We start from the raw sequence: 23,204 nt of genomic DNA, 5'->3' as shown, positions 1-23,204 counted from the left end.
AGTACATGTGATGGAACTCATAGATTTCCAGTGCAGGCTGCTAATCAAGCTTCTGTTCCTGTACTTTCTCTTACTAGACATTTTCTAATTTCAGGAATTTTTCCTCCAGTCTTTAACTTCTGGTAAACTCCTGCATGGCTAGATTGTTCGTTTAGTAGATTCAGAGCCCCCCTTTTTTTACAGGATTCCTTAAAGCAACTCACAACAGTTATAAAATACAATGTAAACATTTAAAAACCCCAAATACAAAACAAAAACAGACTGGCTGCAGCAGGCATCTGATGTTGTCTTCATCTGTCTGCCTCTCTCCTCTCTCCTGGAATGTTTCCAGTATGGCAGTTGGGGTTGGATTCAGACTTAGTTCTACTTAGAGTAAACCCATTGAAATCAGTGGGACAACTTGTTCCATTGAAATCAATGAATCTGCTCTAAATATGATAAGTCTGGATCCAACCCAATGTGGTGGAGGAGGGGACTGTCAGCTGGAGCAAGGCAGGCTGATTCTCAGATACAGAGTGGCTGCAATACTCTACAGTCCAAGCCTGTCATCTCCTCAGCTACCTCAAGGACCTCCAACTAGGTGCTCTGACATTGGATTTTAGGGTCAGCTATGACACCTTCTAGCTGTGGATCACAGGAGGCCCTTATCACTTTTTGGGCAGCCTTCAGACTCACCTTCATTTTTATCTTTCTTTATTAAAACATTTATATTCTACCTTTCCATCAGGGGCCCTCAAGTCAGCTTATAGTACAAAATTTTAAAATGGTTGCTTAAATTATTAATTGAATAAAACAACCAAAATAAAATGTATAGTAGCAGCAAATAAAATTAATCCAGGCCCAGAGCTTTCTTTAAAAGCCACTTGTTATCTGCTCATGAAAAGGCAAACAGTAAGGTAACTGTATAGGCCTCCCTGGAGATGGCATTCCACAGTCTAGGCACAACTTTATGTTCCTTACTAAACTGCTGCTGTGAAACCTCCATTTCCTCATTAAACTGCCAGTGTGAAGCTTCCATTTCCTGCTGGGTCCCTCTGATTTCAGGAGTGCTATTATTTACTCCATCTTGCTTCACTTACAGCTTCTCTTCAAGTAAACAATTATCCCATTCCCTATCACCAGTGTTGTGTGTTCCCCATTTGGAGTGAGGACTTGAGATGTATGATATCTCTCTAATATTTATTTTCTTTATAAACAACAGTGCTGAGTCTCTCTCTCCCTCTCTCTCTCGTGTGTGATTGAGAGAGACAGAATGGGGAATAAAATCTCATGGGTGCCTTTCAGTTTGAAGCCTGCAGTAACAACCTCAGTTACTAGGTGGCAGGCTTTCCTAGTCAGCACACAGCTTCTTAGTTGACACAGATTGAAGAAGGGGGAAGAGTTACATTGCTGCTGCTGCTCCTGCTTTGGGGCAGGCCCACTCTCAGAAGAATGTAGCAGACAGACCTTCCTCTCAGGCTGTAGGGGTGCATCATGGTGGGGGCTATGCCCGGGGATGTGGAGCAACGTGTCGGTTCCACTCTCAAATTGCAATATGGAAGCATCCAGAATACTGATCAGCTATCTAAGGAATAATGACCATCTGGAAGAAGTGTGCTGATAGTCACTGGCTTTCATAGAATATAATTCCGAGTTATTATTGGTAGGGAAGCAAACAAAATGATTATTACATTTTAATAATCAAGTAATAAAAACATTCTTGAAAAGGTTACACAAATGTAATTAGATTAATTCTCAGACTGTTAAGTTCCCACCAAGTAAACAATACTTATAGTCTTTAAGGATGCCCTTACCTCCAAGTACAAAATCAATTCAAATCTTTCAGTTCTTCTTCAAGCGTTTTCACGGCAAACTAGGAAAAACAGAGCCGACCGCTTAAAGGCAGAATTGTGGACAAAAGCTCTCCAAGCCGTCCAAGATCCAAAACCAATTATGGCAGCGACAACGCCCAACAGGGAGCAAACAAACGCTCCGTTGGCCAGACCTCATACCCCGCCGCTTACCTCATCGGCGGCGAGAGAGGCGCCTCCCACACCTGGGAGAGCAACGACAAAATTACTAGCGAGAAAGCTAGCAAAGGGAGCGAGAACACCAAGAGCACCTGAGGCTCAAAAGAAAAAGAAGAAAAAGACAAGCCATCACCGGCACTCAACTCAACAGGAGCTATGGTCAGTACCGACCACTCTAACTCCCTCGACATCGAGGGTCGACATTAGACATTCCCCCTCGACATCGAGGGCAGGCACAACAGCGAGAAATGATGTAAGGCAGTCTCCCTCCGCATCGAGACTATCAACTGGACCCCGCCCTTCGACATCGAGAGCGGACACAAGACACCCATCGACATCGAGGACTCAGGAGGCACAGTCCCCCTCGACATCAAGGACGGGCAACATACCCCCCCCCATCGACATCAAGACCAGACATTGCACCGTCTCCTCCGATACCGAGAAACGATGCCGCACCATCTGTATCCATCTCGGAGGGTGAAATAAGGGACTCCCCCCAAAGACAAATCCCTTTACAAACTAGCCCTCACGCAATCCCTATACCGAGAGTGCCACAAGAGAGATGATATCGACAGGAATCTCCAGAGTCGAGACAATCTATGATGCCAGGGGATAGATATGACCCTCCATATCGTCCCAGACACCGATCACGCTCTCCTTTTTCGGACCGGGACGGTCGCTCAGACGCTTCATCCCATTATTATTATGACGAACCTCGTCGATATCAACGCCAAGACGATCATCACCATTATACTTCCTCTCCACGACGACCACTTGTACAATCTTTTGCGCGCCCACAGCAACCTGCACCGGTACCGTACTCAGCAGCGAGACACGATACCGAAACTGCTCAATATACACATAATCTCCCAGCTATAACAGCAGCTCAGGAAGAGGAGCAAGATCACGAACAACACTTAACAATGCAAATAGCTTCCCCACGCTCATTAACGGATGACTACCAGTCGGATTCAGAATCTTATTCTTCAGTTGCTCCCTCCACTACATCTCCAGATGGAGTAGTAGCATCGCACGAGCCACTTTCACCATCTGAGGATCTCGCACACTTCTCAGACCAGATCCAACGCATGGCACAATCCCTGGGACTACAAACATCACAACCGGTACAAGCATTAGACGATCCAGTCTTCAACGTCATAAATATACAATTGGCTTTACCTATAGCCATTCCCTTTGCACCGACACTTTTACAAACAATCCAACAATCATGGAAACAACCAGCATCAATGCCTCCGGCATCAAAAAAATTGGAGAACATGTATAAAGTCTTAGAGAAAGATGAGGAATTCCTTTTCTGTCATCCGCAACCAAATTCTGTAATCATGGAATCAGCGCAAGGTCAATCTCAACGCATCCATTCAGCACCAGTGGATAAAGAAGGCAGACGCCTGGATCTCATGGGAAGGAGGTTCTATTCATCAGCCTCACTAAGCCTAAAAGTATCGAATTATCAAGCCACCATGGCAAGATATCAGGTCTTTCTACTTGATAAGATTGCTTCACTTTGCAATAATTTAAGTGATGACCAGAGAGAACTCGCTCGGGTATTCACAGATGAGGCCACAAGACTTGCTAAACAGCAAATAAACACTGCAAAGCACCAGACTGATTGTGGCTCAAAGGTAATGGTTGGTGCCGTTGCACTCCGTCGCCATGCGTGGCTCAGATCGACTGGCTTATCGCAGGAAGCAAAAACCCGCATAGAAGACCTCCCATTCGATGGCGAGGGTTTATTCAATGCTAAAACCGATGAGTCGATGGACTCAGTACAGAAAGCAAGAACAACAGCTAGAAAAATGGGACTAACGTTCCCTACTCGACAATTTAGACAGCGACGTTGGTACAGACAGCCACAAGCTCAGTATCAAAGATACTAAAATGAACGACCTAGGTTCCAACAGGGACGTTTCCAACATCAACCAATGCAACAACAGAAACCAAACAGAGGCCAATTCTCCTCTTCACGCAACCGATTCCAAAGACGTAAAACCGACTTCAGCAACAAACAGCGACTTTGACTGGACACTCAAAACCACCAAACAATCACCCCATTCGGCCACCACTTACCCAAATTCCTTTCGACATGGACATACATCACATCGGACAAATGGGTCCTTTCCATAATTGCACAGGGATATCGGATAGAATTCGACACACTACCACCATCCGGTATCCTTTGCACTACAACCCACTCAACACCACTAAAGCAAGAGGTTCTATCCCTCTTAGCAAAGGGAGCCATCATCAAAATACCAAGATCCCAAATACATCAGAGATTCTACTCCTGCTATTTCACCGTACCAAAGAAGGATGGTGGCCTACGTCCTATTTTAGACTTAAGAGATTTAAACACTTACATAACCCCAAAGAAATTCCGAATGGTCTCCCTAGCCAATATACTACCACTGCTCTCAAAACACACCTGGTTCGCATCCATAGACCTGAAGGATGCGTACTTTCATATCAACATACATGCCCAAAGTCAACAGTACCTAAGATTCCTCATAGGACAACAGGCATTCCAATTCATAGTGCTACCATTTGGCCTGTCCACAGCACCACACGTGTTCACAAAGTGCATGGCTGTAGTATGTGCCTACCTACGACAGCAAAGAATCCAAGTCTACCCTTACATAGACGACTGGCTGATAGTCGCACAATCCCGCCAGTCGTTAGTTCACAACCTACATACCATACAACTCTTACTCCAAGATTTAGGCCTTTACATAAACAAAGAAAAGTCTTGCATAACCCAAACAAGATCCATAAAATTCATAGGAGCAATCCTCAATGCAGACCTATGCAGAGCATTCCTCCCCTTGGACAGGACAACAACCATCATCAACCTAGCAAAAACAATAAGAGGACGAAGCAAACAAAAGGCCATCACCATCCAAAGAATGTTAGGACTGATGGCATCCACCACTATGGTGATAAAACTTGCACGTCTGAAAATGCGAAGAATGCAACTTTGGTTCACAAGAGCATTCAATCCAACACAAAACGCAAGGCGATTCACGCTTCAAGTACCACCAGAAGTGGCAAGTTTACTACTATGGTGGATGTCACACTGCAATCTACTAACAGGAGTCCCCTTCCACCCTTCACAACCTTCGGGCGTCATAACAACCAATGCCTCAACAGTAGGATGGGGAGCTCACTACAAAAACCTCACAGTACAAGGACGCTGGACTGGCAAAGACAAACGCAGACACATCAATATGCTAGAACTACTCGCAGTTCAGAAAGCACTGAAGGCGTTTCAAACACAACTTTACCACCAGCATATTCAAGTAACATCAGACAATACAACTGTAATTTTCCATCTGAACAAGCAGGGTGGAACCAGATCAAGACCACTAGTTTTGCTCACCATCAAAATTCTGGAATGGTGCAATGCTCGTCGCATTACCATCACTGCAATTCACATTACAGGGGAGCACAACCAACTTGCAGACCAACTCAGCAGAACCATGACATCTGCCCACGAATGGCAAATTCACCCAGACGTCATTCAGGATGTATTCGACAGATGGGGCACCCCATCCATCGATCTTTTTGCCACACCCGACAACAGCATCTGCAACCAGTTCTGCACCAAAGCAGGAACAGGACACCAATCGGTGGGAGACGCCTTTCTCCGCAAATGGAACACAGGCTTCTTTTACCTGTATCCACCGGTTCCTCTACTAACAAGGATACTGGCAAAGATAATAACAGACAACACCAATTGCATCGTCCTAGCCCCATGGTGGCCCAGGCAACCATGGTTTGCACCGCTCCTAGACAGATCTCAAGGGAGATTCTTACGGCTACCAACGAGGGTAGATCTGCTTTACCAGAGCCAAGGTCGAGTCCACCACCCAGACCTGGACTCTCTCCATCTGACAGCCTGGAGGCTAATGCCCATATGAATCAGGATTCATACGCACCTGAACTACAAGTCATCCTAGACGCGGCCCTAAAACCATCAACAAGACTGTCATACAAGAGAAAATGGGAAGCCTTTTCAAGGTTTGCCATAATGAAGGACTCTGACCCAAGAAAATGCAATATAAATATAGTTTTATTGTTCCTATTACAATTAGTTGAAAGAAACCTAAAATATTAATCAATAAGAGTTTACCTGGCTGCAATTTCTGCATACCATGATAAGTTGAACGGATGTTCCGTATTTGTACATCCAGTGGTCCGAAAGTTTTTAAGGGGTTTTCATAACTTACATCCCCCTGTTAAATCCCCGGTTCCTTCATGGAGCCTTTCTGTTGTACTCCATGCCCTGTTAACCAAACCATTTGAGCCATTGGCCACAGTTGATTTGAGGTTGCTAACACTCAAACTTGTTTTCCTCATCGCAATCACCACTGCTAGAAGAGTAGGTGAATTGGCAGCACTCAGGATCGACGAACCGTACCTAACATTCCATCGAGATAAGGTCGTGTTGCGTCCAGATAGTCAATTCCTCCCAAAGGTCGTGTCATCATTTCATGTAAATCAGGACATCATTCTTCCAGCTTTCTTTCCAGCCCCTACATCAGACATTGAGAGATCACTCCATATGCTCGATGTTAGACGAGCCTTAGCATTTTACAAATCTCGCACAGACACCATCCGTAAATCACAGCGACTCTTCATCTGTCATAGTGGACCTCGAAGGGGCCTACCTGGATCAAAACAGAGGATATCATCGTGGATAGTTCAGACCATATCTTTGGCTTATGAATCGGCAGGCATGACACCCCCAATGTGTGTCAAAGCCCACTCCACCAGAGCAGTCGCAACGTCTACTGCATTTAATAGAGGCGTTTCAGTCACAGAACTGTGTAGAGCTGCAACATGGTCAAAGTCCACAACTTTCATTCGGCATTACAGACTCGATATGAGAGCTAGAGCCGACTGTACGTTTGGAAGAGTGGTCCTGTCATCAATCCTGCACTGACACCTACCCACCTCCAGTAAGTCAGCTTGCTAATCGCCCATATGTGTGATGCACAGAGACCACGAAGAAGAAATGCAAGTTGCTTACCTGTAACTAGTTCTTCGAGTGGTCATCTGTGCAGTCACACAACCCACCCACCCACCCAACCCATCCCCGCTTCGGTGTGGTGCTACATAGGGGTGTGCACGGACCCCCCGCTCCGCTTCACTTGCAGATCTGCCATTTTCCGGATCGGGCCGCTCCGCCCCGCCCCCGCTCCGCCCACTTCCGCTCCGCTCCGCCCGGAGCTCCGGATCCGGAGCTCCGTTTCCCCCCCCCATAGGCTTGCATTGAAAGCTAAAAAATTATACAACTTTTTTTCTGTTCAAGTTAGAAACCTCATGTTTGGCACCATGACACCTCATGGGGATATACACACGCACGCCAAGTTTCAAAGCAATCCCATCATCCCCTGATTTTTGGCGAATTTTTGAAAATCGGGCACCCCACACACAACATCCCTGCGAGGTGGGCAGGGGAGGAGGGAGGGAAGGCAGGCAGGCATGCAGCTGGCATTTCTGGGGGCATAAGGAAGTGAGCCAAGGATAAGCCAGTAATGCATATAAAATGGAATAAATCAATAAATAAACAAAGGAGGGGTGGAATTAAAAGCAGCAGTGTTGCTGAATAAACAGCAAGAAGATTTTTTTAAAAAAGGCTATATCTATCTTTTACCAGCAATAGGGGGACGTGCCCGGGGGAGGGGGAAGCAGCTGCCAGTTCAACTCAAGACAGCCACCAACAGCTCTGAGATTAAGAAGTAAACGCTCACTTCAACTCATAACAGGCATCGCTCCACCACTAAAAAGTGAGCATTCACTTCAACTCATGATAGGCATTGCTCCACCGTTTTACTCTCTTTGGAAGGCTCTAATGGCCTTCCAGTGCAGGAGAGAGTGGGGGCACGTCCACAATGAGATGCCCTAGGGGAGCTCATCCCCTTGCACCACATCTTTTCAGTTGTTCCCCAAAGTTAGGGTGGGGAGCAGTGCTGTGTTTCTATCTCTTATTCTTGGCTTAGTATATGATTTCAGGTTGTGTTTGTGCATTTGGTGGGGCTACTGTGTTAAAAAACACGGGGAAAAGCCCGTTCAGATGAAGAAAGAGAAGTTTCCCAGAATCCCAAGTTACCTGTTTTGCCTATGCCCTCCTCTAACTTTGGGATCATCATGACCGGGAGCTGACTCTGCCCCTCAGCCCTTTGAAAAAGGTATTTTTCCCGCCGATTTTTAAAAAACTTCTAGCGCGCGACCCGGACAACGCAGAAAGTTGAGAGTAGTCTGAAAATGACCCCCATCCACGACTCTCTGTGCACAAGAATTTTCAGAACGATAGCTTAAAAACCAACCCAGTTATGCCCGAGTCTTTCCCTCAATGCAATCCTATGGGCGAAAAGCCGAAAACGCCGTTTGAGCCGCGCGGTTGACCCGATTTTCACAAAAATATAGCACGCGACCCAGACAACGCAGAGAGGTGAGAGTGGTCTCAAAATGACCCCCATCCACGACTCTCTGAGCACAAGAATTTCTAGAACGATAGCTTCAAAAAGAACGTAGTTATGCGTGATTATTTGCCGCAATGCAATCCTATGGTGAAATGTTTTCAAGATGGCAACCGGAGCGCTCCGCCTGAACTAGGAGCTCCGAAAAATGGCCGCTTCTCTTCGCCTTGCTTCTAGGGGGTCCGCGGTCCGCTCCTACTCCGCCTCTGGGTAAGGCGGAGCAGGCCAATCCGCTACTGCTTCTATGCTCCTAATAGGAGCGGATCACACCCCTAGTGCTACACTATATATAAAATAAATACTCCTCGATACCGAGGCTAAGGTCTCAGGAGAACTGAGGAGTTGGGCAGGAACCCTCCTAGATATGCGCACTATGGAGTGGGGGAGGGTTCCCGCCGAAAGCTCAGCTTTAGAAGTTTTCCCGACAGTAGCTCCGCGCAGGCGCAGAGCCCATATGTGTGATGCACAGATGACCACTCGAAGAACTACAGTTACAGGTAAGCAACTTGCATTTTTCTCCCGAACGACAACAAGCAGATTAGCTCCCTCAAGAATACGTTGCAGACCTGGACAGACATTGACTGCCTCAATATACTTTGTGCTTTTCTTTGGTATTGTGATTTGTTTTTATGCTTTGACTTTTATGCTTTGACTTTAACCACGAGAAAGTGCAGTTTCAAAGGTAAGACCCCTATGTGGCTGCATGTTGGTGGCTGCATCATATAAACAACACAGCACCACTGTGCAGCCATTATGGGGTATATAGGGTGTATAGATAACACCTGTTTCATTTGGACTAGCTCTACTAAATTCTAGGCCAATGATGTTGACAGTGCAATTCTTCAATCACAGCAATATTGATATTGCTTGCACAGGTACAAGCCAAATCAATATTTCACACTCACTTACAGTTTCAGGGCTAACATTTCCTGACCTACTCATTCCCTTTCCCCCAAAACAGTGGCCATGAAGTGTTGCAGGCAGAGACAACATCAGCCCTTCCCTCCTCCCTTTCTTGGTTTTGATATCATAGCTCAGAATCTATATGAGGATATGGGAGACATAAGTTTAAATACCAATTCAATGCCTCCTCTCAACAATAATTGTCAGTACAATGCACAATGACATGTATGAACATTTGTATTATGAAAACAATAGCTTTGCATTAGAAAGGTCCGGGAAGCATATGTTCAGGAAAGCAGTTGCTTCAAGAACAAGGTCAAAGCCAGCAAACCTTGCCTTGTGGTAGTGGACAAGTAGATAAGAGGGCTGCAAAAGGAATCAGGAACTGTAGCTTTGAGTCCCTTTTCTGGGAGATACTGGTACTCTCTTGACTCCACCTCAGCCACAGAAAAACATATGGATTTAAAAGAATGAATGGAAAGCGTAGAAAAGAAGAAGTAAAATCAACAGTTAATGGGATAAATCCCATGCATTCCCTTCCAGGGAGCAAGTCCCTGGCCACACAATCACAGCAATTAGTAGTCTTTAATTTTTGTGAACCGCCCAGAGAGCTTCGGCTATTGGGCGGTATAAAAATGTAATAAATAAATAAATAGTCATAACAGGACTCTTATAGTATCCATGACACTTAGTATATGACACACCTACTTCCTCCCACTCCTTCAGATGCATGTGGACAATCCTACACACAGAGACTACATTGTGACAACAGCATTGTCCGAGTGAGCACAGGGAGGAGAGGGGCTTAGTGGTAGGGGTTTAATGTGCATTGGATGTTGGGTTTGTGATGTGACCATCTTGACCCCATTTCTTTTCACCTATTTTCTCCCTAGTGGACTTCTCCACTGCTTTCCCTTGTAGGGTGCTGTATTCTTAGACCCCTTGTTACAGTTGCAGAGTTGACATTCCTAGTGGATATTTGTGCTTAGAGTCTTGAGGCAGGATACCTGTGGAGAGTCTGATAATACATGTTAACACAGCAGCTCTTTTTTCTTCTCTGTGATACTCTGTTATCTTTGGATGCTTGATTGGAGCAAGAGTGCTGACAATCTAAAACTGGCATACATACAAAGAAAAATGTACATTTTACATGCTTAGCTTATTTATAATAGTTTTGGTAAACTGGGTTTTACATATCTGTCGGCCTTAGCTGTATTCATACTCTCATGGCCAGAGCAAAACAGGTATCTAGCTTAGTATTTAAATGTTTATTTCTCCAAAATGTGGCACCAATTTGCACTGTCCAAGTTCTTGAAATACAAAGTTTTCTCTGAGTCTGGAGTGTCAAAGAGATGTTGCTTCTAACTATTCAAAATATAAGTAAACTTATTACAAAACCTTTTACAAAACTGTACAATATCCACTTGTAAAACCTGGCCCTATGCCAAGGCATTTCATTATATTTCTGATGGCTCTAGCAATATAGATTTTTTTGGGCGGGGGGGGGGGATTTTTCTCTTTCCCTGCAGTGTGAATAACCTTTCAGTAGAAGGCATTAACCTACCTTCATTTTCTCTTTTGAGACAACATGAAATACCTTAACATTGCGTATGTACTCCAGAGGAGAGGGACAGAGACATTTTCCACAAGAGTTGAAGAAAGAATGGCTAGGGTCATACCTCCATTAGTCCCAGAGCATCTTTAAATGTGTGTTTTATAGCATGCTTGTTACTGGCCACTCACGGATGTTCGTGGGTCATTCTGAGAATGCCATCAGCCTCTCCTACTTCATTTTCCGGTTTAAGCACTAAAAATAAAAACTCATAAACCCCGACTCTTCTGAGATATATCTATATTTGTGCAGGCAAAGTTGTGGTATAACATGCCCACTAGAGGGCGCTGCCCCATTCAACTGCATTGAGGCTGTACAAGCCATGTGGTCGCTGCTCTCTTCCTTGTGTAATTACAGTTCCTTGCAGAAGCACAGGAGAAGCAGGAAGCAAAGCCATGGTAAAGGAATGTGATCCTCCCACCCACCCCGTCTGAAGGAGCTCCCAATATGTCTGTCCTGATCTAGCACTTAAAAAGTACAAGAGCTTCTCTGTGAGGTTATTTTGTACAAAAGTATATTCATGCTTTTGAAAAACCAGTAAAGCCTTGTATACATGAGCCTCTGTGAAGTTATTGGTTGAGGTCACTATTTGTAAAGCTACCTTCCTTTGAAGGGAGGAGGAGTGATATGACTTACTGAAGGGAAAGTTTTTTCCAGTTATAAATAAAAAAACTCACATTTTATTTACTTTACATTTAAGGACTCCCACAATTGTGATTTTATACAGTAATATCAGTACACAAATAAGAATAAAGTATTAGTGTTATTTATTACTCTTGATATTTTATGTATTATATTTTAAATGTATGCATGTTTATATGCATATATTTTTGTAGTTTAATGACAGCACCTGAAATGTTCATATGGTTATGAAATTGAAATGTACTAGCTATTACAATGATAAATGTGAGGAAATACCTGATCAAAATGTCTGTAATTTAGTAGCATCTCTTACAAGTGTTATTTTTAAAGTTTTACTAAATAGCTGGTTGACAAGCCTTTTCCCCTTTCCTTTCTGAACACAGTTGTCTTCCTTCACCAAAATAAAGTCAGTTTCTACAGTTTAAAAAAGAGTTTTTAGACTGTAGTCCTATACCAATTTACCTAGGTTAAGGCCCATTAAACTCAGTGGCATTTACTTCTAAGTAGACATGTACAGGATTTGCACTGCTAGGCTGCAATACTATGCACACATACCTGGGAGTAAATCTCATTAAACTCAGTGGGGCTTATATTTAGAATTGCACTGTAAAAGGAATAAAATTATTTTTCTACATGAGCACATGCTCATACCCAACCCATACTGTTTTGTGTATCAGTATTTTCCTAATACCATCGTTCCTTTAAATGCCAGACATTTTTCTAGTATAGTCTGACACGTCTTATGAAGGACTATGACCCAGCTTAAGTAGAACACCTTTAAGACCTGTTGATTTCCATTGGAGAGTTAAGTAGGGCTGTGCATCGCTTCAGATCTGAATCCCCAATCTGAGGCAAATCAGGGTGATTTGGAGGGTTTTGAAACAGATCCGAATTGAATTGAAACAGGTCCGAATCGGTCTGAAGTGAATTGCATGGTCTGAATTGATTCAGATTGATTTGGACCTTTTTCAAACACAGATAGACATGAAAATTAGCACCATAATAGGACTTCAGTAGGACTTCATTCCTGTGAAGTTTGAAGCACATTGGTTCATCTCCTGATTTTTAGGAATTTTTTTAAAATTCAAGGTTTTAAAAATATGCTCTCATCTTTAAAGATAAAGAGATGAAACTTAGCACCATGATAGCTCTTAAGTAGAGCTTAAGGTATGCCAAGGTTGAAGCATATTGGTTCATTCCTTGTTTTGGGGGGAATTTTTAAAGTTCAATCTCAAACCTCCTCATTGGACTCTAGCACCTTGAGAAGTAACCAATTTTCAGGGGGGGGGGAGGAAATGAAATTACAGATAAAGAGATCAAAATTAGCACCATGGTAGGTCTTCAGTAGGGATTCAGCCATGCCAAGTTTGAAGCAGATCCCTTGTTTTTTGATGGAATTTTATAAATGTGTGCTTTATTATTGTGTACTGCTTATGCACAACAAACAGCACACACACACACAAAGTAGAAGACACTGAGAGACTAAACAACACAGAACTCACAGAGGATATTGTTGTTGTTGTTGGCTGTGCTGCTTACAGGGCAATAAGAAGGACTCTGAAACAATCCTCCTCCTAGCCTCCTATTAAGGGGATGCCAAAGCATCTCTCACTGTATGTGTTTTGAATCACTATGCCTGCCTCGCAGGGCCGGTTTGTTTTCTTTCTGTCAGCCTCTCTGTGCCTGCCTGCCTAGCTGCGTCCTTGCCTCTCTGCCTGCCTGCCTGGCCTGCCTGAGCACCTGCACACTTCTCCAATATGATCTGTCTGGTCCTGCCTTGCAGGGCTGGTTTGTGTTTCTGGCTTTGAATCAAGATAATCCTCGGCTCAGTTACATGTGCCCACATAGCTGCCTGCTACCTCTCTGCCTGCCAGCCAGCCTGCCTGCCTGCCCACTTCTCCAATATTATCGGCCTGGTTCCACCTTGCAGGGCTGGTTTGTGTTTCTGGCTTTGCTTTGACTCAATTTCTAAGGCACATTGCTTCCAGCCAGGTAATGTGTGTATCCCAGGCAGCCTATTTCCCCTGTTTCTCTCTGAATGGGAAGAGCCTGAGGATGTGTCAGCTTCAGAACTAAAGAAAAGTAGGGGAGATTTGCACTTGAAGGGATAGTGTGAGCTGAATACACACCTTCTCAAATTGCTCTTTGCTTTGAGTGGCTACTTTAATTGTTTCCTTGAAAAATCACATTTTCATCAGTGGATTACAGGAAAACCACTGCACAAATGTGTCTAACATCTGGCACACATGAGCATCTCCAAGGCATCTGTAAGCTCTCCAACTTTCATGTTTCTATCTTGAAAAATAAAGTTATAGGCATTTATTTTTTCCAATGCAAGTTATGGGGAAATGAAAAATTTGAATAATTTGGACATTTGAATATCGATTCAGATTCGGATCCGTGGCAAGATGGACTGGGTCCGAATCAATCTGAATTGAATTGGGCTCAATTTGGAAGGTCCGAATCGGGATTCAAAGTGAATTGGGGGTCCATGCACAGCCCTAAAGTTAAGCACATACCTAAGGTTGCAATTGTATACTCCTTTACTGGAAGTTAAGCTCTATAGAATTCAATGGGACATAGTACTGAGTAAACATCCATAGAATAGTGCTGCATCTCTCCCCCGTTAACATAGGGTGACCATATGGAAAGGAGGACAGGGCTCCTGTATCTTTCAGCAGGTGTCATTTGTATGCATACAGCACCTGGTGAAATTCTGAAGATACAAAAGAGGGCAGGGCTCCTGCAGCTTTAACTGTTTTGCTGAAGAGGGAATTTCACCAGGTGCTGTATGCATACAAATGACACCTGCTAAAATTCCCTTTTCTATACAACTGTTAAAGATACAGGGAACTTGTCCTCCTTTCCATATGGTCACTCTGCCTAACAGCATTTTTGTATCAATTTAAAGGAGATCTGTTAACATTTCCATGTTAAAAAGGACTTTGAATGCTTTTTGTAAACATTTTATCCCATATTACTTTTTTTCCCCCTTTTAGTGGCAAAGCATTACTGTAACTCTGGTTGAAAAAGTGCAGATGATTGCTGTAATTTTGGGATCACTGTTCTTATTAGCAAGTGTAACATGGCTTCTGTGGTCGGCCTTCAGTCCTTATGCAGTATGGCAAAGAAAAGACCTCCTTTTTCAAATCTGCTATGGAATGTATGGCTTTATGGATCTAGTGTGCATAGGTAAGCTCCAAAAATCAATCCATTCATCATTTTTTCTAAAGGATTTGCCCCTTTCTCATGTTTGTGATATATGTATAGCTGCTGCTGCCGTCCTGTAATTCTTAATCAATAGAAATATGTATCAACCTATTCAAAGGCGAGTCAAAACATAGAGCAGAGGGTTCTTAGTTTTAAGCACAGCAAGCTTCTCAAGCTTAAAGCCTTTTAATAATCAATACATATAACAGATTAAAAAAACTGCCTGACAGCATTCACTCTTGTCCACAACCTGGCAGATCAAAGGGATTGAGAATGAGCACAGGATAAATGGAACTACAGTGGGCTTTAAATATGTGAAAAGTTCTAATAGGCATCACACACAGTGGGACACACAGCATTCTGTAGTTCATTGGGAGGGTTTAGGATGGAGCTACTTCTCCCCTGACAACTGTTCATCCCTTTCTAAGGAGGTATGATTCACTTTGAGAACCACTGTCACAAAGGAAAGGGAACCACAGCAAGGCACAAGGGATGCTCCTAAGAGGTAGGGTATGACAGAAATATAAACCTAAACATCTGATTGTTTGGAATATTTAGCAATCTTGAATTCCTTCTCCCAGATCTCTCCCCCCCTTCTCGCTCTAGTCTTCTATTTTCATGCTTTCTTTCCACTTTTATTTAGGTGCTAGCATATATTCCAGCTGTTCCTATTTATTGGAACCTGTAAACTTGTTTCCATTTTCTAGTACCTGATCTCTATTTTGTCTCTGTTTTTGCCTTTTGATGAGATGTTAGCAATGCTTTTTTAAAATTCTGTTAGTGTGAGTTGCTATAGTTATTGCAAGGGCTCAGTTCTCTCCCCAGGTTTTCTAGATGTTAAGTGAGTAAGGGTGGATTCATTTTGTCTCTAGCACACATACATGTAATGGTGGGGAATGAAGGCTTTGGTATGAGAACAGGATGTCTCTATTGCAAGTGAAAGAAGGTTTGATCTGTCACCCACCCACTCCTTGGGAGCCTTCATTCCTCCTTCCACCCGCCTGTGTATCTGGCTTTGTGCTGCAATGGCTCTAGTGGAATGAAGGAAGCTGTCTTTTACTCCTCCTTCCTCTAGCACCTAGCGTGCTTCTGCAAGCTGTGAGCAAAGGGAGTGAGGAAAAGTGGAAAGAGAGACCTTTCTGCCTTCCTCCAGTCTACCTACTGCAAAAGCAAAGAGGCAGGGAGAATAGATAATAATAATAATAATAATAATAATAATAATAATAATAATAATAATAATAATAATATTTTATTTGTTACCCGCCTCTCCCTCTGGATCGAGGCGGGGTTCTTCTCAGCCTCAGATTTTAATCTGAACCAGAGAAGTACTTTCATGGCTGCATTACTGATCTTGTATGTAAAGTGAGCATTTTGAGCCACATATTTTCATGTTTCTGAGGGGGGAAATATGGCATTTGGTGATATTGCTACTGACAGGATCTGAGGGAATCCTGAAAAGGCTGGCCTTTATGTTTTTAGAAATACAATTTGGGCGGGGGAAGTGGAAAAAAGAGCACAGAATTTAGACAATAAGACTTCAAGATCACCTGCTAAAATATTATTTAAAAACTGCTATTTTTTCAAAATGGTGGCATATAAATAACAATATTGGGCATTATTTCATCAAGATTAACTATTTTAAAATTGCATTTATTTTAATGGGAAGATTTAGCACATGCTTTAATCTTTTCTAATAATATTAAAACATGCCATTTCTGTGCAAGATGCTCAAACGTGTAGTGGTGATCTAACTCCAAGTATTTCTAGATGATACTGATTACTTACATTGCTTTTCAGTTTAGCTTTCAATCTAGTTTGGGGACTGAGACAGCCTTGGTTGCTCTGCAGGTTGCCCTACACTGGGAACCAGACAGAGGCAGCATGTCCCTATTAGTTCTTCTGAATCTCTCAGAAGCTTTCCATATGGCATTTGGGCTGCTTTGAAAGGATTGCGACACAATGTTTTGTGGTGGTCCTGGTGCCCTTCCTGGAAATTGATTCTCAGGCAATGGTGGTGAGACTGCTGCTCTACCTCTTGGCTTTTGACTTCCAGAGTTCCATAGGAGGTTGTACAGATATTGGGAAATACTCCACTCTATCTGCCCTTTCCAACAGATTCCAAAGAGGCTGGGAAGGTCCTAAACCAGTATTTGAAATCAGTGGTGGAGTGATTGTGGGTAAACAAACTGAAGCTTTTCTAGACAAGATGGAGGAGTTGTTGACTGGTAGAAGAGCTTATTATGGTAGGGTGACCATATGAAAAGGAGGACACGGCTCCTGTATCTTTAACAGTTGTATTGAAAAAGGAATTTCAGCAAGTGTCATTGTATATATGAAGAACCTGGTGAAATTACCTCTTCATCACAACCATTAAAGCTGCAGGTGCCCTGCCCGCTTTTAAACCTGGGCACTCTGGTATAGCTCCTACAACTTCAACTGTTGAGATGAAGAGGGAATTTCACCAGCTTCTCCATATATACAAATTACACCTGCTGGAATTCCCTTTTCTATGCAACTGTTAAAGATACAGGAGCCCTGTCCTCTTTTTCATATGGTCACCCTAATATATGGTTATGTATACAACCCATTTTGAATGGTATTGCACTCCCCTTAAGAATGTGGTTAGCCAAAAGATCCGGCCCTACCATTAGGGAGAGCAAAGTGGCTGCCTCAGGCAGCAGATGCTAAGGGGTAGGAAATGGTAGTATGTTGGAGGAGAAAGCTATGTGGGCCTCTCAGCCTGCCTTTGCTTCTTATATTAGCCTGCTGCCCTCAGGTTGGGCTGGCTGGTCCTGTTAGCCACTGTGGGAAACAGAATGCTAGTAGATGGACATTTGGTCTCATCCAGTAGGACTTTCCTATGGTTTTTTATCTGTACCTGAGATCTTAATGATATAGGGCGGGATACAAATGTTTTAAATAAATAAATAAATAAATAATCAATCGGGTTTGCACCTTGGGAATGCTCCTGGATCTAGTGCTGCTCCCAGATGCCCAAGGTAGTCTTGGGCATAGTGCTTTGTTTCAGTTTAGGCTAGTATGTCAGCCTAGAAAGCCCTTGTCTTTCCTAAAAAAGTTTGGTGTAGCCACTGTTACATATGCCTCAATAACATCCAGATGTTCTACATGGGGCTACCTTTGAAGAATGTTTAGAACTTCACCTGGTTTAAAAAGTTGCTGCTAGAATACTAACTGGGACCCAGCATAAGGAGCATATAACTGATATTATTTCATCTCAGTTGGTTTCCAGTTTATTTCCAAGGCCAGTTCAAGTGGTTTTGATATTTAAAACCTTCTGCGGTATGACTCAGATAATCACTCAGGCAATCATCTGAAGCCCTGCTTTATTTCCCTCATTGTCTGAGGTGGTCACCTAAGTGTCTTTGGTGGTAGTATCTGGGCTCCAGTATGCTGTCCCAGAAGAATCTAATTTGATTCTACCATTGCCCAGTTTTCATTGCACAATGAAAAACCTTTTAGAGAGCCCGGTGACAACTGAACTTGTTTTTGTTTTTATTGTCTGCTGATATCTTTCTTACATTTTTAATGTGCTGCTTGATCATTTAGTTGTATAATATTCTTAATTTGCTTATATTTATATTATTGTTAGACACAATGAGAGTCCTTGTAAGGTGGGATATAAATATTTTAAATAATAAATGAATAATAAAATTAGTAGTACTGAAAGGTGCTTAATTATGACAAAATTGCAGCAACTAGTTTTATCACTGTTGGAGTTGATTCATACATTACTGTAGTGGTATGATTGGCTTCACACATTGCATTGATAACATCTTTATACAGTACTAGACTAAATGGACATTTGGTCTGATCCAACAAGATAATTCTTAAGATAAAGTGACTACTTAGCTATTTTTCCAAAGCACTTTTCAAAATTGATGCCATATTGAAATAACCAAAAGTGAAAGAGGCAGAAAGGGTGAATCCAGTAAAAAATAAAAATCCTGCGATAGAGGAATCACTCACTATACCCCAAAGAGCTGGGATTAGGTTTTAATTAATTATCTGTTTGTATAAATGGCAGACATTGTGTACTGAAATATCTATGATATTTTAAGTTAAAATGTTATCATTTTCTTTTGCTTGTTAACAGTGATATACAGTCGTGTGAAAAAGAAAGTACACCATCTTGGAATTGTATGATTTTACATACCAGGACATAATAACAATCATCTGTTCCTTAGCAGGTCTAAAAATTAGGTAAATACAACTTCAGATGAACAACACAACACATGACATATTACACCGTGTCATGATTTATTTAACAGAAATAAAGCCAAAATGGAGAAGTCATGTGTGAAAAAGTAAGTACACCTTATGATTCAATAGCTTGTAGTACCACCTTTAGCAGCAATAACTGGAAGTAATCGTTTTCTGTATGACTTTATCAGTCTCTCACATCGTTGTGGAGGAATTTTGGCCCACTCTTCTTTACAACGTTGCTTCAGTTCATTGACGTTTGAGGGCATTTGTTTATGCACAGCTCACTTAAGGTCCCGCCACAGCATTTCAATTGTGTTGAGGTCTGGACTTTGACTGGGCCATTGCAACACTTTGTTTTTTTTCTTTTTTAGCCATTCTGTTGTAGATTTGCTGATGTGCTTGGGATCATTGTCCTATTGCATGACCCAATTTCGGCCAAGCTTTAGCTGTTGGGCAGATGGCCTCACATTTGACTCTAGAATACTTTGGTATACAGATGAGTTCATGGTCAACTCAATGACTGCAAGGTTCCCAGGTCCTGCGGCTGCAAAACAAGCCCAAATCATCATCCCTCCACCACCGTGCTTGACAGTTGGTATGTGGTGTTTGTGCTGATATGCTGTGTTTGGTTTTTGCCAAACATGGCGCTGTGCATTATGGCCAAACATCTCCACTTTGGTCTCGTCTGTCCAAAGGACATTGTTCCAGAAGTCTTGTGGTTTGTTCAGATGCAACTTTGCAAACCTAAGCCATGCTGCCACGTTCTTTTTAGAGAGAAGAGGCTTTCTCCTGGCAATCCTTCCAAACAAACCATACTTGTTCAGTCTTTTTCTAATTGTACTGTCATGAACTTTAACATTTAACATGCTCACTGAGGCCTGTAGAGTCTGAGATGTAACTCTTGGGTTTTTTGCAATTTCTCTGAGCATTGCACGGTCTGACCTTGGGGTGATTTTGCTGGGACGTCCTCTCCTGGGAAGATTGGCAACAGTCTTGAATGTTTTCCAATTTTGAATAATCTTTCTCACTGTAAAATGATGGACTTTAAATTGTTTGGAAATGGCCTTATAACCCTTCCCAGATTGATGGGCAGCAGCAATCACTTCTCTAAGATCATTGCTGATGTCTTTCCTCCTTTGCATTGTGTTAACACACACCTGAATGCTCCAGACCAGCAAACTGAAAAAACTTTGGCTTTTATAGAGGTGGTCATACTTGCTGATGATCAATTAATCACAGGCATTTGATTAGCAGCACCTGTCTGCTACTTAGCATCTTAATTCCTATGGAAGCAGTAAGGGTGTACTTACTTTTTCACACATGGCTTCTCCATTTTGGCTTTATTTCTGTTAAATAAATCATGACGCGGTGTAATATGTCATGTGTTGTTGTTCATCCGAGGCTGTATTTACCTAATTTTTAGACCTGCTAAGGAACAGATGATTGTTATTATGTCCTGATATGTAAAATCATACAATTCCAAGAGGGTGTACTTTCTTTTTCACACGACTGTACATAAGCCATCTAAAGCAGCATTCCTTGATATAAATCTGTTTGATCCAGTCACCTGTAATCCAGGCACATGGCTTAACTATGCTGTGGTTCAGGCTAGCAATTCAAACCTATTGGCGCTTGCTTACAAAAAAAGTGTGCTTCATATAAGGAATTAAGGACTTGAATAATTTCTTTCCTTTAATTTCAGGTCTTATCATTCATGAAGGCGCATCAGTTTGCAGAGTATTTAAGCGTTGGAGGGCTGTCAATCTGCATTGGGATGTACTAAATTATGACAAAGCTTCAGACATAGAAGAGAGCAACCGAGGAGAATCCTCCACAGCTAGGACTTTGTGGTTACCCCTAAATGCATTTAGAAACAGAAGTTTAGTTCATCCTACAAGGTTAACTTCGCCAAGATTTCAATGTGGCTATGTTTTGTTACATCTCTTCAGTCGAATGAGACCTCAGGAGGATTCATCAGATGACAACAGCTCTGGAGAGGTTGTTATGAGAGTGACTTCAGTGTAAAATTATGGTCACTGTGCTACATGCACAAGGACAATGTGCCCTGAACTCTCTTACAGTATTCTGGAATGTAATGAATGGTGAAACTATAGCACATAAAATATATAAACCTTTTTTTAATTTATGCTTTTATATGATCAGTTGAATTGCAAATACATTTTCCTGAGAAAGGTCTCTTTCTTTTTATACCATGATTTATCACTTTTTATCTATTTGTACTTGGCATTTATAAAAATATAATTTAACAATAGCTTTAATAATGTGGAGACAAATATTTTAAACTATTGGTATTTTTGATAGATTTAAGTGTATTTTCAAAGTTCTATGTCATCTTTTATTTTCCAGACATGGTAAATGAGATTAATTAGATGACGTGTTAAGTAAACCAAACAAATTCATATAATGTGTTACTTCCATTTGTGTATAGGTATGTCTTTCATATTTGTCTTTGGAAAAACACACAGTTTCTTTGGGAAGAAGAGTGTGTACACTGCATATATCCAAAATGGAATAAAGTTTAAATTTCATGGAGGACATGTACTGAAAACTGATAGTGAAAAGCAAACAGTTTTACAAGAACGAGGATGTGAAAAATCTGTGAATTAACATGGAAGTATTATTTTGTGTCATCTAGGTGATGAAAATATTGTTCTAAACATTTAGTTATATATGTACTATAGTCCAATTTTATAGAATATTTAGTCAAATGGGGAAAAAAACAAGAGGGGAATCAGCATTCAAATATACACTTCATTGCAGGATAGAGGTATTGTATTCCAGTATTGTCTTTTCAAGACTGCCAACTACTACACAAGGATTTAGCCAGAATGATTTGTTTCCCACTTTCATGAGAATTAAATTTTAATTAATTAATTACATGAAATAAATTCAGTTACATTGAAAGAAGTATTTTCTGGTTTTATGCCAGTTCTCTCCCTTCTCTGTATCTTTTATTCTATATTATCCAGTTCAATGTATCCAGCTCAATACATTGAGTGAGAGCCAATCTTCTCTTTCCACTGGAAAAGGGAATTCCCTTAGGACTGCCAATCTGTGTAGAAAAATATATACCCCCCCTTTAACCACAAAGAGCTCCTGCATCAAGAATGTAGAAGTACATTTGCACTCTTCTAAAACATCCATGGTACTTGAATAACTTTATTTTGTAATGAGACTAGAGGAGGACAAGGGCTCAGAAATAGTGCAGGGGACTGGACAAGATAATTTCTGGATATCAGGCTTAGCACCACCTTTAGTTTACCATAAAGAAGATATAGGACAAAATAACTTCTGCTGCTCAATCCTATGCAGATTGATATCAATAGAATCAGACTGCAAGGCACTTACATTTGATAGTATTTACAAACTTGGCTTTAACAGCTTTCTTCAGGCAAAAGGTATAAGACTTCAACCTGTTGTCTGTTTCTCTCATTGCCTACAGCAGCACACACCAAGAGATTAAGCAAAGTTGTTAAAGGAACAAGTAAGAAGTAATGTTGGCTTTATTCAGAAAGATCCAGGCTGTTGACAATTTGTGCCAGGTTATTTTATTTATTATGCTCTTTTTATGCTGAAGATATTACAATATTGCATAGAGTTGGAATTATTTATAGATGCATTTTAAAAGCCTAAGTAAACCTGGTAAAATTATTCAAAATCAAACTATCTCGTTCTTTTTTGTTGTTCTTTCTAACTGAATTGCAATGATGGTTGAAAATCTGTGTGAATGAAACACTGGAAAGTATAAATAATTTTTGCAAGTCTGCATCCCTCAATTTCCTTCAATTTTTCTCTTTCAGATTGAACTGCCATTAACTTCAATTCTTCTTCTTCTTACTTTTCTTCTTTTGAAATCATATGACATGAACTCAGTGACAAAGAATGCTCATTTATCCAAACTTCTGAGATTGCCAAAATAGCTGCACATTTTTCCATAGCTGCACATTTTTTTCCTTCAAGGTGATTGCAGTCCTATGCACTCTTATTTGAGAGTAAGTCCTGTTGAATATAGTGAAACATCTGAATAAATATGCATATGTTTGGGCTGCAAGAACTCTTTTGCAGTCTTTCATGTGACTTACA

The 23,204-nt window shown here is 41.6% G+C and overlaps 1 protein-coding gene across 1 annotated transcript in view; it reads left to right on the top strand.

Annotated features, from left to right (window-relative positions):
• Nucleotides 1–21,183, top strand: part of MARCHF11 (membrane associated ring-CH-type finger 11) — a 35,019-nt gene extending 13,836 nt beyond the window's left edge. The window contains exons 3-4 of the mRNA XM_063130005.1: nucleotides 14,666–14,858; nucleotides 20,803–21,183. Coding sequence (XP_062986075.1) covers nucleotides 14,666–14,858; nucleotides 20,803–21,125 — 516 coding nt within the window. The 3' untranslated portion in view covers nucleotides 21,126–21,183. The remainder of the gene's footprint in view (nucleotides 1–14,665; nucleotides 14,859–20,802) is intronic.
• The last annotated feature ends 2,021 nt before the right edge of the window (nucleotides 21,184–23,204 follow it).

Source organism: Elgaria multicarinata, chromosome 7 (genome assembly GCF_023053635.1).
Source record: "Elgaria multicarinata webbii isolate HBS135686 ecotype San Diego chromosome 7, rElgMul1.1.pri, whole genome shotgun sequence".
NCBI classification, from domain to species: domain Eukaryota; kingdom Metazoa; phylum Chordata; class Lepidosauria; order Squamata; family Anguidae; genus Elgaria; species Elgaria multicarinata.
Note: the sequence above shows the minus strand (reverse complement) of the source record. Positions and strands in the feature narration are given on the sequence as shown.